Genomic DNA, 16,022 nt, shown 5'->3' on the forward strand with positions numbered 1-16,022 from the left:
CTTATTAATGTGCAGAGATTGCATACCAATGCTTAAATCCTGTGAAGCTTCCAAGCTAGTATGGTGTTCCTGCAAAGGGTTTATAAATGGTGTTTGAGTTAAAAAGAATCCATTGAAACGTTCCTATATCATAATAAGCCACAGTTTGTTCAATAATAATTTGTGGCACAAACCAGGTTCACACAATATATTAAGCCTAAACTATATAACTAACAATAACTGGTTCTTACTTCCCTCTAGGAGATTGTCCAGTAGTTTAGAAAGGAGAGATACCAATGTCATCAATTCATCAACTACAGTCCCAAATCATTTTTAACATATCTAATAAAATCAGACTGCAATTCTAGAACAAGATTGAACTGAAATGGTACGGCTTCAAAACACAAACTTATATGTGGCATGAATGAATCTCAGGTTTATGTTTCTCTTCCACTACTTCCAAATTCAGTTAACTATAGATTAACGAAATGAAGTAGAACCTGTTCCCTTCCAGATGTTCTTGAGCTGCAGCTTCCAAGAGCTGCAAGCTCTGATGTTTTGCTAAAATAAATGGGAACTTAGAATGCAGGAACATGTGGAACATAACAGATTTTCAGAGTTAGTGAATATTCTTTTGATGGAAAATTCAGGGTAAATGAAAGAGAAGCTATTTTAAGCAAGCAGGTTGATGGAGTTGACAGTAACATAGCTTATGTCTCTAGATGTGTAGTGCTTGATCTATCTCTTGGAAGAAGAGATTGTTGATTTGACTGAGTGCTGATCCAAGGTCTATAATGAGTTCAGTGGGATGGAGGAAAAGAGGGAAAACAAAATCTCTGACTGCTCAATGGATTTCAAAAAGAATCAAATCTACAGCAAGTGCTAAAGGAAAGGGAAGGTTCTTCTGAAAAAGAATGCAGTCTGCCATGCTCCCTCCAATGGATTTTATTCTGCAATTTTAGAGTGCATTTCTAGTACATGCTTATTTACTCTGAGTGATTGTTAAGCATGGAAGGAAATGTTACAATAAAACTCTTGTTTTCAATAACTTCAGAAACACGTTACAAGTCCACACAACATGCCAGCTACACTAAAATTGAATTAGTTTTTTTCTCCAACAGAAGAGAATATTTGTAGCTGGGAGTTAAACTGTCAAGTCCTTGATGTACTTCAAGCTTGGTTGTTTTCTTGTGAATGTTTCATTACTCTACTAGATAACATCACCAGTGCATGAGGAAGCACCAAGGACTCCGTTGGTTGTTTCTGCTTCAACATGTTATATGGAACCAGGAATGAAATGGACAGCCTGCTGTGTGAATGAGACTATGCCAAAATATGGTTTATTTGTTTAGGAAGAACATGTACCTGAATCGGGAGGCCCTCACAACAGTCACTCGCGCCGTCGTGACCTCTAGGCTGGAATACTGCAAAGTGCTCTACATGGGGCTGCCCTTGAAGAGCATCCGGCGACTTCAGCTAGTCCAGAATGCGGCCGCGCGAGTGATTGTGGGTGCACCTCGGTTCACCCACATAACACCTATCCTCCGCGAGCTGCGCTGGCTACCTGTTGATCTCCGTGTGCGCTTCAAGGTGCTTCTTACCACCTATAAAGCCCTTCATAGTAGTGGATCTGGGTACTTGAGAGACCGCCTCCTGCCGATTACCTCCTCGAGACCGATTAGATCTCATAGATTAGGCCTCCTCCGAGTGCCATCTGCCAGCCAGTGCCGGCTAGCCACTACGCGGAGGAGAGCCTTTTCAGTAGCAGCTCCGACCCTCTGGAATGATCTCCCCGTGGAGATTCGTACCCTCACCACCCTTCAGACCTTCCGCGCAGCCCTCAAGAGCTGGCTATCCCGCCAGGCCTGGGGGTAAAGATTTGATTCGCCCCCACCCGAATGCTGAATGAATGTTGTTTATTTTTTAATTATGTGTTATGTTATATGTTACTGTTTGTATCCCCTCCCTATAAGTTGTTAGCCGCCCTGAGTCCCCTCAGGGAAAAGGGCGGCCTATAAATAAACTTATTCCATTCCATTCCATGTCATTATATGCAGCAATTATGTCTAGCTCCTATTTTTTTAAATGGACTCTCCTCTAAACTTTATTTGGGGTTCAGAACAACAGAATAACAGATTGGAAGGTACCTTGGAGGTCTTCTAGTCCAATCACCAGTTCATATATCTCCCGAGCTTTAAAAAAAGCTCTTAATGTGCTTTTCCACTCCCAAGACTTTTATAAAGATAGAAGAATATTTCTTTTCATAGGCATTACTGATGCTATTAAAAGATGTTTTAAATTGATTATTATATTGTTATTCTGCTGCTATTGTTATATAGTTATATTCTATATCACTTTACTTATACTGTACTTATGGATAGGTATACATCAAATAAAACTTCTACATTCTCAAGAAACAGAAGAATTTTCAACTGCCCTATAGGGACCAACAAATTGTATCTGGCTTGACTAGACATATTTTACATGAAAAGTACTACCATCAGCATCAGATGGATTCACAACTGGATGACCAACTGTACTAATATGCAATTCTCAATTGAACTACATCTAAATGGATGGAAGGATGCAGCGGGGTACTCAAGGTTCTATCTTAGATCCAATACTCTTCAACATTTTCATAAATGATTTAGATGAGATAGGAGAAGGAAAAACCAAATGCACAGATATATAATAGGTGGCACCAGGATCAGCAGTTGTGAGTTGAATCTAGTAGTCTTAGTGGACAATCAGTTAAGTATGTGCCAACAGTGTGCTGCGGCTGCCAAAAAAGCCAATGCAATTCTAGGCTGCATCAACAGAGGGATAGTATCAAGATCACGTGAAGTGATAGTACTACTTTATGCTGCAATGGCAAGATCACATACTGTGTTCAGTTCTGGCACCATGATACAAAAATGATACTAGACCCTAGGAAGAGTGTAGAAAAGAGCAACAAAGATGATATGGGATCTGGAGGCTAAGGTGTATGAACAGTTGCAGAAATTAGGTACGTCTAGTCTAATAAAGATTGAGGATGGCATGATATCACTCTTCCAACACTTGAGTGGCTGTCACAGAGAAGAGGGGGGTCAACCTTTTTTCCAAAGCACCTGAGGACAAGAAGTAATGGGTGCAAAATTATGAAAAAAGGAGCACCAACCTAGACTAAAAGAGACATTTCCTGACAGTGAGAAAATTAATTAGTGGAATGGCTTTCCTCCAGAAGTTGTGGGTACTCCTTCACTGGAGGCTTTCAAGAAGAGGTTGGAGATCCAAGGTCTCTTCCAACCCTGTTATTCTATATTATTCTACTACACTGTTTTTTAACATGTTGTGTGTCTTCAGAGCTTGGGGACATTTTATTTCCCAACTGCAAGCAATTTGGCCTCACTCCAACTGTTTTAGGAGGTTTTGCAAGAAAAAGTTGTTTTGGTGGCTTTTTAGCCTTCCCCCAAGGAAATATATCAAAGTTTTTTTCCACCAAAATGACCAAACAAATGCATACAGCATAACACAAAGGTACATAAAAGGAGATGCAAAAAAATTTCTTCATCTTTTGAAAAGATCCCTTTTTCACTTCTCCCTGCCACCAAGACACCATTCAAAATTATTTCACAGGTTCTGTTCTCAACCATTTATTATGGTAGTCCCTTCTGCCTATGTACATATCTAGAGGGTAACAGAGGTCAAAGTATCACCAGATCATTGCAATATTTTCTACCTTGAGCTGCCTTCAAAGGCAATTCTGAAGATAGATCATTATAGAACCATCCCTAACCTGGGGTTGCTGCACTGATTCCTGGTAATTCAAAAAATCTGGAATTACTTATAATACTCTGTTTTGCAAGGCACCAGGATTTATCAGGGGCTACCCTACTGTTGTGGCCGCCAGTGACCTACAGAGCTGGCAGTAGATTTGGACAGTGAGAAGCTTGTAGAGGAACATGGGCCAGTTCTGGAGTCTGGAGAAGACTCTGATGAGGACTCTGATGAGGGCTCTGAGAGGGGGGCGGAGCGGTATGCCAGTTATCAGCTGCCTTCAGAGTCAGACATCAGTGATGCAGACGAACAGCTAGAGCCTGTTCCCAGTGTGTGCATGCACCGAGTTGCCAAACGAAGGGACAACAAAGAGCAGGGATCGACTTGGGAGTAAGGCCACAGGTGGATGATGAACGGCCCCTCCCAGAGGAAATAAAGAAGGAGCAAAAGGGAAGTGGAGTTTGCAGAAGACAATTAGTTCGCTTAATTGGTTCGTGACTCTCTGAGACTCCTTGCCTAGTTTTGCAGATGTCGATCTGCCAGCTCTCCAAGCCAGATAAGGTCTGTGACTGTGACTGTAAATCCTCCCTTGAAAGACTTTGCTGGATTTGAATGATTAGAATTCACAGTAAATTAATAAAAGGAGTTTTGGTTGGTTTGCTTCATGCTCTTGAGAAGCCTAGGTCAGAACACCTACCACATTTGATCCTGCCTGTCCAATCTGGTTATACAGATGGTTCCTTTTTGAGAATCCCATCTCCATATAAGGATAGGTACAAAGACTCTGAGTCAGGTATATGGCTCTCTCCATAATAACTTCCAACTTTTAACTCTGCTTCCCTAGACAGTACAGTGAAATTTGACTGCTTTCTTATTTAGGAGGGATCTGAATACTATTTTATTTCAATGGGCTTTTAGCCCCAGTGCAATGCAAGGTTTCTTTTCAATGGGAAGTGTTACATTAAAGCTTCTGTTTGTTGTCTTTTCTATGTTGTGACTTGCTCAGAATCTCACAGTTGAGACAAAAAAGGTAAAGTACTAAATGAAGTTTGTTGACTTACAACCACATAAAAAGACATTCCTTACTCTGATGTATAAAAAGCTGTGGTACCTAAAATTTCAGTTGCTTCTCAAATAATGAGCAGGCATGAGAGTCCCACATTCTTTTCATTTGGCGACATTCCTGTCATCTCCACCAAACATACACAGCTGCAAAGCTGGAGAGAAATAGTTCTCTTTGTGTGTTTTGCATTTCTAAATAAAAGGATGAGAGAGCAGGTGGATTTGGATACTAAATATTAATGTCATAAAACCTGGAAAGAAGCTGCCGGTCGGTATAGACAATGTTGGTGTCTTCTAGACTTGTTTAACTTCATCTCCCACGATTCTGCAGCTAAAATAGCATCATGGGATTTGAAGTATCTGGATGATATTAAATTGGATAAGGATGATCTAAGGCATCTTTCTCTATTCAAGTGGAGAAGGATATGGAAGTTGAATGCTATAAACTCTACTGAATTGCTCTTTCCATAGATCCATCTTGTACTTCTTTCTCTGCATCCAACCCACCCCACAGAATTTGAGTCATATTTGATGAAGGCCTTCAGGGCTGCCACAGCAAAGGTTGAGCAGCCTGCGGGAATGGAATGGGGATTGGAGATTGGTGTGGGGTGTGCAATCATAAACAACATTCTTTCCCTTGGGACTCAAGGACATCACACCAGCACCTGGGGGAGGGTGACTGGAAGTTGGCTGAACTTGAGACCTGATTGGACCATGTGATGCAGATGGGAATGGAAGCGGACGGACCTTTGACTTTGGTTTTGGGTGGGGAAAACACAGGGACCTCAGATTCGGGTTTTCCCCAGATGTGCCAATATGACATCTCTAATAAATTCTTGCTTTGAAGAAGATTCTTGCCTTGGAGTTTTGATTCTGTTGGGGGTGTTACTTGGAACCCTGACAGCTGTTCTGTTGTGGAGAAAATAGGAGGAAAGTAATATTAGGTATGATCATCACCTTGAGTTATTTATAAAAAAAATAAAAGCAGGCTATAAATAAGTGAATAAATCTATGTGCATCTAATATAATTTGAAATAATTTTAATGTAATACTTCCTGAAAGGAGACGTTTCAAGAGACACAATTTTGAACAAAACTTACATAAGTATTTCATGCAATTCATCCATTAAAAGAGCCATACAAAGATGGTCAGCTTCAAAGCAAGCTAGTAGTGCCTATGACTACCTCCATGCTGTTGAAAAGTAACTGCCAGGATGCTAATATTTATGAGAGGTGGGAATGTCAAGATTTCCCTAGTAATAGATTCAAAAAACTCTTCTTGGCCATTTTTAAAAATTCACAGTATGGGTACTTCCCAAATTTTCAGGCAAACTGTTGAATGCTCACATGTGCAACTGTACATTAAAAAAATGTATGCATTAAGAACCCACTGAACAAAAGTTAACATTGTAAAGCATAGGAAAAAAATGTATACATCAGAGAAAGTACAAAGATGCAAATATTTAAAAACAGACACAAAAATGAATGGACATTTTTGGATAGGAGGAATCAAAGTCATAAAAGGGTGTTCTAACCAGTACTTGAATAAAATGGAAAACTGAATACAAATCAAACTGAGGAGTCCTGAAATGCCAATCAACTTTATGTGACTTACAGATTACACTACTTTGTTTTTGTATAAGGTTTCTTAAACGTGGATTCAATCTGACTCTCCATTATCACCATATTTAGTTTTCATGATAAAATTTCCAGAGATCTGCACCTTTGTTTCCTGCCAAAAGAGATGGGCAAAACATTTATATACATGGGAGAAATTCAAAAATGTGCTTAGGTAGGAGCACTGCATTGTAGGCTCCAGTGCCTACAATGCTTTCTCTCCCAAGCATGTTGTTTTACAAAAGACAAATATCAAGCCTCTTTCAAGCAGTTGCTTTAAAAAAAGCCTTTACGTTTCAAACTGAGAAACACTTTGAAGCTTTATCAGCAAGTTCTTTCCTCTGTCAAGCTTTGCACTTTTCTGACCATAGAGAAGCTGATATTGCCTAACTCAACCCCACAGCTGATGGGGTGATTGCCTGCTAAGTTGCTGTTAGTCTCCAGACTGAAGTGCTGATTCTGTTCCCGTGGGGGAAAGCATCACATCATGAGTTCTTGTAAACGTCTGCTACTCAGCGTACTCCACGAAAGAGGAGAAGGAAGAGGAAGAAGCAGCTCTCGAATTATAAATCTGAAGGGTTTTATTTTTCACAGTTGTGGCTATCATGATTTTTTTTAAAGTTGAATTTAAACAGCTTGGAAGATTGCAGCTGGAGAAGAGAAGAAAAGGATCTTATGGTAGAAAGCTCTTTGGAGGATCAGAAGCAAAACATGGCCATATTAGAACACTCTAGAAAGAACACTTTAGATCAGGGGTGTCAAACTCATATGGGACCAGATCTGCCCTGTGGGGTGCTTAGATCTGGCCCACAGGGCTGCCCTAGAAACAGCGAAGGATCGGCCCGCAGTGCCTCCACCAGCAAAAAAGGCTATGTGCATTCCTCCTGAGCTCTGTTTTCAGTTGTGACAACTTCCTGCAGCCCTCTGCCAGAAACAAACAGAGCTCAGAAGGGTTTTCAGTGGCAGAGGGCTACAGGAGGCTGTTGCAGCTGAAAACTGAGCCCAGAAGGGCCACATGCGAGATGCAGGCTGTTGAGCTGCCCATTCCGGCCATGCCACCCCAGCCATGCCACCCCAGCCATGCCACCCCAGCCATGCCTACTCAGCCCCCTGAGGTCAAACAAAACCCTGATGTGGCCCTCAATGAAATCAAGTTTAACACCCCTGCTATAGATCAGTGTTTCTCAGCCTTGGCAATTTTAAGATGCGCTTGAACTCCCAGAATTCTGTAGCTATTTTACCATGCTGGCAGGGAAATTCTGGGAGTTGAGGTCCGCACATCTTAAAGGTTGGGAGACATGGCTCTAGATGTAGTGTACTGCAATTCCAATCATTCTCAGCCACGATGGTGGAAATGAATGGTGCTTATCGCCAACAATAGGGAAAATTTCAGATTGTTCCATAGTCAAACATTTTTGAAATCCAGGTTCTTTCTGTACTATTATGGAGATGTTTGTGACCTCTGTTCAGGTATTTTTAAAAAGCAAACAAATTCTCATTCAACGATACCAGCCTAAGTCAGTAGGCAAAACATTGAAAAAAAGAGTTTTTCTCCTTGTTTATACATCTTAGAGATGAGCAGACTGTCAAAAAAGAAAAAAAAAGATGTCAACTTGATCTTTGCAACTATAACTGAGATTCATGACCAGGATTCAGAGCTCTGTAGGCCTAGATCGGGGGCGGGGGGCGGGAAACGGGACTGCATTTCTTTTACATTTCAAGATTCTGAAATCAACTTCTTTTTGCCCTATTTGTTTAAAAATGCAAATTTCAGTAAGGTTATACTGTATTAAAATATATTTTTTTAGAAAAAAAAGCTTACTTATTCCTCAATCCAGCACATCTACAGCTGGGAAGGCTGCAGTTAAAAAAAAAGGAAGAAAGAAACTGCTTCTTTTTCTTGCCCAGGACATTCCCAGCCAGTGACATGAGTGGAAAACGTGATTGAGACACTGCCCACTGGTTTAATTATTGCATTTTTAAACCTGCACAGAAACACGGTTAGTCATATCACCTATTAAAAATAAATTGGACTCTGAGTTAATATAAGGTTGCAGTGTTCACCAAAATCATTACATCTGAACAATCATTAAGCTTGGAACCAAACCAATCTGTAGAACTAATGTAACCTCTAGCAGACACCATACACCCAAAGGAAAAATGAAAGTCTTTTGAACTGAGAAAGTTAAAAATTTCAGTTCAGATGATAAATGCATTTTTATTATATGGCATCTGCCTTCATATACTATATGAATGGGCCCCGAATAACTGTAGATTATATTGTATATAAAGCTGTTCTTTTCAGCCAATCTTCCAACCATAATGCTATTTGCTCACACATTCTGCCAGTCCCGATCAACAATAACAAATGGGCTCATGCATTGCTCTGAGGCATAATGTGATTTGTTTACAATTTAGCAGCAAATAAGCTATTCTGGCATCTTGGGCTTATTCAACAAATCATGATTAAAACAAATAATTTTATAAAATGTAAGTCTCAAATCTCAAGCAAAAAAAATTACACAATGTACACAGAGGTGACTCAAACCCACAGTATGCACACATTTCCAAGAATATACAGTATCTACAAATGGTATTGGATGAGTGATAACAAAGTCCTTTATTTTCAAACCATACATTGTGGAGACAAGCTATCTACTCTCTTCTATATGCAGATGGTGTACTTGTCCTGAGCTAATTAATCTACATGGTTTACTAAGTTTCAGTTTCAGTTTGGGTATACAGTAGTCCTCAATTTGCAACCATTTAAAACCACACTAGCACTGGAAAAAGTGACTTACAACATTCTTTGCACTTGCAACTATTGCAGCAATACCATATCAAGTGATCAAAATTTGGGAGCTTGGCAACTGGCATATATTTACAAAGGTTGCAATATCTCAGGGTCATGCGATCACCATTTGCAACCTTGCCAGCTGTCTTGTGACATGCAAACTCAATGGGAAATTTACTTAATGACTGCATTGTTCACTTAGCAACTGCAGTGATTCGTTTAACAACCATGGCAAAAAGGAACATAAAATTGGACATGAGCCACTTAACAACCACCTTACTTAACAATGAAAATTCTAGTTCAGTAGTTGTGGCCATAAGTCGACAACTACCTATTTACTCAGTTGTTGGAGAAATGATTCTTTACCTACAGATAACAAGTTGGAACAATCGTGGTGAACACTGCTATTTACAGAAATATGGAATGGGTTTCTGTGTTACTTCACTAGAAATATACTAAATTATGCCAAATACCTCAAAATTTAAGAATGTCTTTAGTACAAAGTCTGCCAAATCCAATTTGGACCAGTATCTATTTAACTTCATTAAACAGGTTTACGTCAAGGTAGCAAAGGACCTGGAAGAGACCCACTGGAAGAAATACAATTCTTTAAAGAATTTGTAACAAGTGTGATGAGACAGTGAAACCTTACTTGGAAAGAAGTAAGTTTAGTGTGGCTTAGTTTCAGAAAAAGCATGAACAAGGAATATACAAAGTGGAATCTATCTTCAAGTAAGCATACTCAAGATTATGCTGCAAAACACTCTTAAAATAATGTTAAGTCCTGCCATGCGGTAAAGCCATAAGAATATTGTGGTTTTTGAGTGAATATTGCTATTTGGAAAGTAAATCAGAAGTTAAACTTTTACTTAAGATACACTATGGTGTGTGTGTGTGTGTGTAACATTGTACAGCATAACCAAATACATATATTTTGCGGGATTTAATCTTCAAATTATAGACCTAGTAAGTGCACTTTGTCCCCAAGAACAACACTAAACCATTCTAGTTTAAAGACTCTTGTAACCATTCACAAAAGCTGACTATCCTATTAAACAAGAACATTTTAAAGGCATTAAGGCCATTTTCACAAACGACACTGAAATTTGTTTTCCACAGACCTCATTTCTGCAACTTGAATATAGAATCCCTCTTAATTACCGTAAATGCCCATTTGGATTAAAACTGTCTCTCACTTTCTTTCCAACTGCAGCACAGTTAAGAAGTGAACTCATTTCAGATTTAAAAGCTTTTAGCATTTTCTTGTGAAAATACCCTAAAGCCAGAGGGAAGAAAAAATAATGGAATCTCCATCCCTATCTATTTCAAGCAAGTACTATACTTAAGGGACCAAACATATAATTCCCAAATGATGCTTTGGCTTCCAACTATTCCACAACCTTCTTTTGAGGGTGCCAGAAGCATCATTTTAGGATCTGGTGTTATAGGACACCTATGCATTGGCTTTGGGCCAAACTATTGACAGCTAGGGGAGGGGTGTAGAGGAATCAGAAGATCCTCTACATACATCTGTGTGTGTGTGTGTGTATAACACCACACTCATACACCCATACATGCAACAGACAAATCAGTATCACTTTCCCCAGACCTCTCTTCACATTCGAGCCAAGACCGCTTTAGCCTGGGGTGCTGCATAAACTCAGCCACCATCCCGTCCAAATGATTTACTAGTGGAACCAGAAACTTGTGTTGACTGCGTGAATTATGGCTCGGTTCACCTAGGCAAAGCACACCCCGTAAATAAAGGCTGCTGACGGCCTTTCAAAGGCACCCCCGATCAAGTCACCCGGGACCATTTTTCAACGGGCTAGCGCGCTCTCCTGTCTCTCACTTTGGTCCGCGGGTTTAAAAAGAAGGAAAGGAAACTTGGCGGGGAAACCCGCGTCCTTTTTAACGGGAATCTGAGCGAGGCGGCTCTACTCCGCCGAGCAACCGCAGCCCGCCAAGGGGGAACCCAAGCTCCGCCCGAGCAAGAGACGAGCAGGTGTCTGGTCACCACGTGGGTTTGGAGATGCTGATTTGTTGTACCCGAACCAACTTGGCCGCTCGGATCCGAAGTCTGTCGCGCGTTCCCGGCCAGCGTTAAAGCCCCGTTTGTCCTCGCGCCGGTATCGCCCAGTCCCGTTTGGCCCCTTCTATTCCCCGCCAACATCCCATCGAGGAGACGGGGAGGGTCCTTCACGTACCTTTGGCGTCTGCCGCCCTTCGGGTCCCGCCGCTTCCAACTTCCTCCTGGCCCCGAGAAAGAGAAGGAGAGCGGCGATCCACAAGATCCCCAGGACAGACAACGCCAGCCTTCGACTCATCCGCCTCATCTTTAGTTTGGAGAAAAGCGAGGGAAGCGGCGGAGGTGGGAAAGGGGGGGAAGAGGAAAAAAAAGTCTCCTGGCTTTCGAAAAGCGGCGAGGCGGGGCGGGGTTGTGGAGCTGACTGGCACGCTTCCCGCCCCTCTGAAGCGGGCAAGAGCGCTGCCGGCGGGATGAGTTCAGGCGAGCCCCGCGAGGGGCATGGCGAAGTAACCCCCCCACTCCCCACCCCTCCGGAGCAGCTCAGGAGAGGAGGGAGAGGAGCGGGAACGGCGCTGGCAGGCAGTCCCGGGCCGTCCTCCCCGCGTGGGGTTGGCGGGCAGGGGAGGAGGGAACCGGAGGGGGAGGCGCCAGGGGTGGGGAAACGGAGCGGATGGGTCTTCGAGCCGCGGATCGGAGACGAGCAGTTCTCCCCGGCGGCTCTGCCTGCTGCCGGGTTCCCGGGCGCCAAGGGAAGGGATCCCTCCGTGGCTCAAGCCACTGGCATAAAGCGGGAGAGTCTCTACCCCCGCCTCTCCTGGCACCGATTTCGGATGAAATCCCGCCCGCGGATCGGTCCGCCGCTCTTCCTCCTGCCCTGGGAATAGTAGTCTTCCCCCGCCGACCGCGCACTCCCGGGCCGAATTGACAGGCAAGGCGGGGTGGCGCGCTTCGCTTTGCCTATTTATCCCTTACCCAGGTCAAGCTCGCCCGCCGGGAAGGGCTGTCGCGCCTCCTGCCCTCCGCTTCGCTGCCGCAGCTGTCGCCGCCGCCGCCGCCGTGCTGCTGGCTCCCCGCGAGGATTGAGATCGCCTGAGCCCCCGGGGAGGCTCCGGCTTGGATTGGCAGCGAGCGTGAGGGGTGAGAGAGCTCGAGAGGCCGGCTTCGCTCCGGGCCGGCGCGGACTCGGCTGCCTGAGTTGGGATGGGGCTGGGGGCCAAAAGGCGGCAACTTTGGAGCGAGTTTGGGGAGAAAACACCCGACCCGGTTCGGACAGGAGGGGGAAGGAGAGCCGTCTATGAGGAAAAGATGCGGTTTGGCTGATGGCGCCACAACAACTCGCGATCCTAAGGCTGCTGACCGCCTTCGCACACTTGGTGTTTCCTTGGCATTTACGGGCCCCGCTTCAGAGGATCGGGGCGAAGAACAGCTGGGTGCGAATAGCGGGATGCCCTGCGCGTTGGTGTCAGCTTCCGTCTAACCCCTCGGGCGCCCATCCTGGCTGCGAGTCAGCTGAAGTTATTTCAAGGCGAAGCGCGCGAGGGAAAGAAGAGCCTCCAGTTGCGCAATTTTCCCGCTTCTTCATCCCGCCCTCGTCTATCCTTTGCCCGTTATTACACCAATAGGTAGGCAGGACAGTCAGTATGAAAAATACTTTCCCGGCTTTACTCCGTGTCAGGCAGTAATACTCACATGCCTCCCTTCATGAGAGGTTGGCGGGGGGGGGGGGGTGGATTCTCCCTTCCCTTTGGTGGGAGGGTGTGGACAGAAGAGGAAGGTGTGCCAAGCATATGCAGTGCCCAGTATTGCAAGTTGCTGCCTGCATCTGGACTACTTCCTTTGCATAATCTTCTCCTGGTGGTCCCTGAAGCAAAAGGAAGAACCATAAGAAGAGACTTCTTGCAGAGGCACAACTTGAGAAATAATTCTTCTTTTAGGTAGGGGTGGGCAGTTTCCAAGCTTGTGGCATCTTGTCTTTGCTCAAAAGTCACTTATTCAGAATTAAAGACTTTTAAGCCTGAAATTTTATTTGAACCACCAAAATCAAACAGGGGTTCATATCCTAGCTACCCATTTTATTACTAGTGTTGCTATTTCAGCAACAGTATTTGGGGGGAGGGGTTGCTTTGTTGCTCTTATTGTTAAATAATTGGAAATCTTAAATCCTGGTTAGTGTATACACCAAGATTAACAAAACTTCTGGTTCTTTTAGACTAAAGTTTGCACAGTTAGTTGCCACATAACATGCAGGCTGAGGAAGATGGGTCTAGGATGCTCCTACAGCTAGTTACTAATAGCCCATCAAGAGTAAATTATCCAGGGATGCACTAGTAAATCTGGATCTACCTTCTGTCTCTTCTAACAACATTTCATGATATTTCTGCAATAATTAGCAACAATTGATAACTTTTTGGTTTGTGATGAAGATACCTAGAATTTCCAGTGCACAGAAGTCTTTTGTGTTTAATCATTTTTGTAATACTTCTGCAAGGCATTTGATACATCCACTACTATAAGGAGGATTCAACTGTGCTTTCCAACTTAAAGGTATTTCCTTACTTTTTTGCCTGGAGACAATTCTTCCTTTACAAGCCTAAAAGTGAATAGTTAAAAGACTCACTTTATTCCAGCACAATAGATATTTTTGTTTTTCTCTATTTTTTTTTTAAAAGATACATTTCATCAATATTACCAAATGAAAACACAGTGAAATCACATATAATAGTTTGTGCAGAGACAATTGATATTGGGTATCGAACTATCATTCTATGCTTTAGGAAAGAATAAATTGCTGAGAAAAAAATAATTGGTGGGAAAGCCTTAAAAATCATTTTTTCCCAAGCAACATGGCACAACTTTATTTTACTTACTTCCGTGTAGATCTATTCTGCAATACTATTGTTGTTGTGAAAATTTGTGCAAAAAAGATACAGGGTGATTTCTGATTTTGTTAATGCATAAATTAAACAAATTAAGCAAAGAAAGAACATCCAAATATTTTGTTGAAAAAATTACATGCTTTCCAAACCCAAGATACAGTCACTTTTATATTTCATCTCTTATTTTAACAAAAACAGCTGTTTAACATTTCCGATTACAGTTAAAATATAGTATGAAGATTAATTTGTTCAATTGAAACAGCAGGGGGGAATTCAGGTAGGTGGAATTTAATTACTGGATTTGGAAAGGAGGATGTAAGCTTTTAGAACTGTCACAAACACTTAAAAATAAAATCTTCAACAGGGAACAAATCTATTTCCAGAAAACCTAAAAAATACTAATAGGTGGGACACCTAATTGCTAAGTGTCTGTGTTAGTAACCTTGGATGGGGAAACAGACCATGTTTCCAGACCATGTTCATCTGATTTCAGAGATGTACATTGGATACAGCCAAGTCAATCTATTTTAGAAGTTGTTGGGTTCTCTATCAAGTGACAAAAACAAATCTAGACTTTTCTGAAACCTGAAAATATATTATTTTGCTCTTGAGAGAACTATAGAAAATGAGGAAGATGGTTTATGGAGATACACAAAAACAATGGGACAAAAGGAATCCTGACTGGCTGGACAATCATCCGAAAATAAGGAAAGTTTCACCATGGGTTTTTACTACTTGGAGAAAGGATGCTAAGTGATTAGCTCACATTCTTACATTTTGCTTTGCTACACATTGTCCTACATTCTGTATTTTAGGTTTGCGCCCAACTCCAGATCTCACAATGATATTCTCCAAAATGGAAATGATAGACACATGTTTTCCCTCTGTAACATCTTTAGATAATCCCTGAAACCTTGCCTGTGCTAAATAATAAAGGGATAATAAAATTATATATACACACACACACACACACACACACACACACACACACACGTATATCCAAGTAACATGGAGGTATTTGTTGTGAAATTGGTAGATTTCTAACATAATCCAGATTTGGACTATGTTCTCCCAGAAGGAGCACATATGCAGTTTGGAGGCACTTCTACATCAAAGTCTCTGGTTTTCTAGATTAAACAATAGCTAGGAACACCTTTAATTAGTTTTGTTTGTCATAACTTGTGACAATTGTGGCATCATCATTTGGTAACTTCCAGGCATAATACTGCATGAGGCCATGTCTATGGCTACTCTAGAAACTTAATTCCAAACAGAAATGGGATTCTGAAAGAATGCAAAGAGGCAACATTATATTTTTTCCATAAGCATTGCTATTTTGTTCTGGACTGATTTTTATCATTAAACTCATATAAACAAGCTTGCAATTATTTACAACCTAGTGTTAATTTCAGTACAATTAAACATTACAACAAAATGTGTGATGATCCTACAATAGGTTTGACTGCACTTGTAATTATCATTCAGAACTTTTCACAATTAAAATTATAGCCACGTATTAATTTCTACTGAGAGACACAACGCATTTTATATCCAAAATATACTTTATTGTATTTCTCTCTGTGTCTCCTAATAGTTCCAAGTTTGACTGTTGAGTTTGATTTCTAACAGCTGCAGAATGTTGTAGCAAAGGAAGACATTATTATGTGTTATTTGAATAAATTATCTTGAGTTTTTATTTTACCTTTGATTAAAATCAAATGGCCCTGTCTGGAATTCAAGTTCACTAAATTAACAGAAATTTGGTGTTCATTTAGGGAGCAGTTCTAGACTTTAAACCTCTGTCTGATAAAGTGTCACATGTTCAAGTTTTAAAAAATCAAATAACTAATATGGTCGTATTTCAAAATATCCTTTTTACACCTACAGTATTGCAAGTATCATGAGAG

General features: G+C 41.7%; 1 protein-coding gene across 4 annotated transcripts in view; it reads right to left on the reverse strand.

Moving 5' to 3' along the window:
- The window catches only part of GALNT14 (polypeptide N-acetylgalactosaminyltransferase 14), a 322,417-nt gene extending 306,934 nt beyond the window's left edge, over window positions 1–15,483 (reverse strand). Inside the window, exon 1 of one of the 4 annotated variants that reach the window (XM_032215773.1) lies at window positions 11,418–15,483. In XM_032215773.1, coding sequence (XP_032071664.1) covers window positions 11,418–11,546 — 129 coding nt within the window. In that variant the 5' untranslated portion in view covers window positions 11,547–15,483. The remainder of the gene's footprint in view (window positions 1–11,417) is intronic. The other 3 variants (XM_032215771.1, XM_032215774.1, XM_032215772.1) reach the window with 3 other exon arrangements.
- Between the last annotated feature and the right edge of the window lie 539 nt (window positions 15,484–16,022).

This window comes from Thamnophis elegans, chromosome 4, assembly GCF_009769535.1.
Source record: "Thamnophis elegans isolate rThaEle1 chromosome 4, rThaEle1.pri, whole genome shotgun sequence".
In the NCBI taxonomy this organism is placed as follows: Eukaryota; Metazoa; Chordata; class Lepidosauria; order Squamata; family Colubridae; genus Thamnophis; species Thamnophis elegans.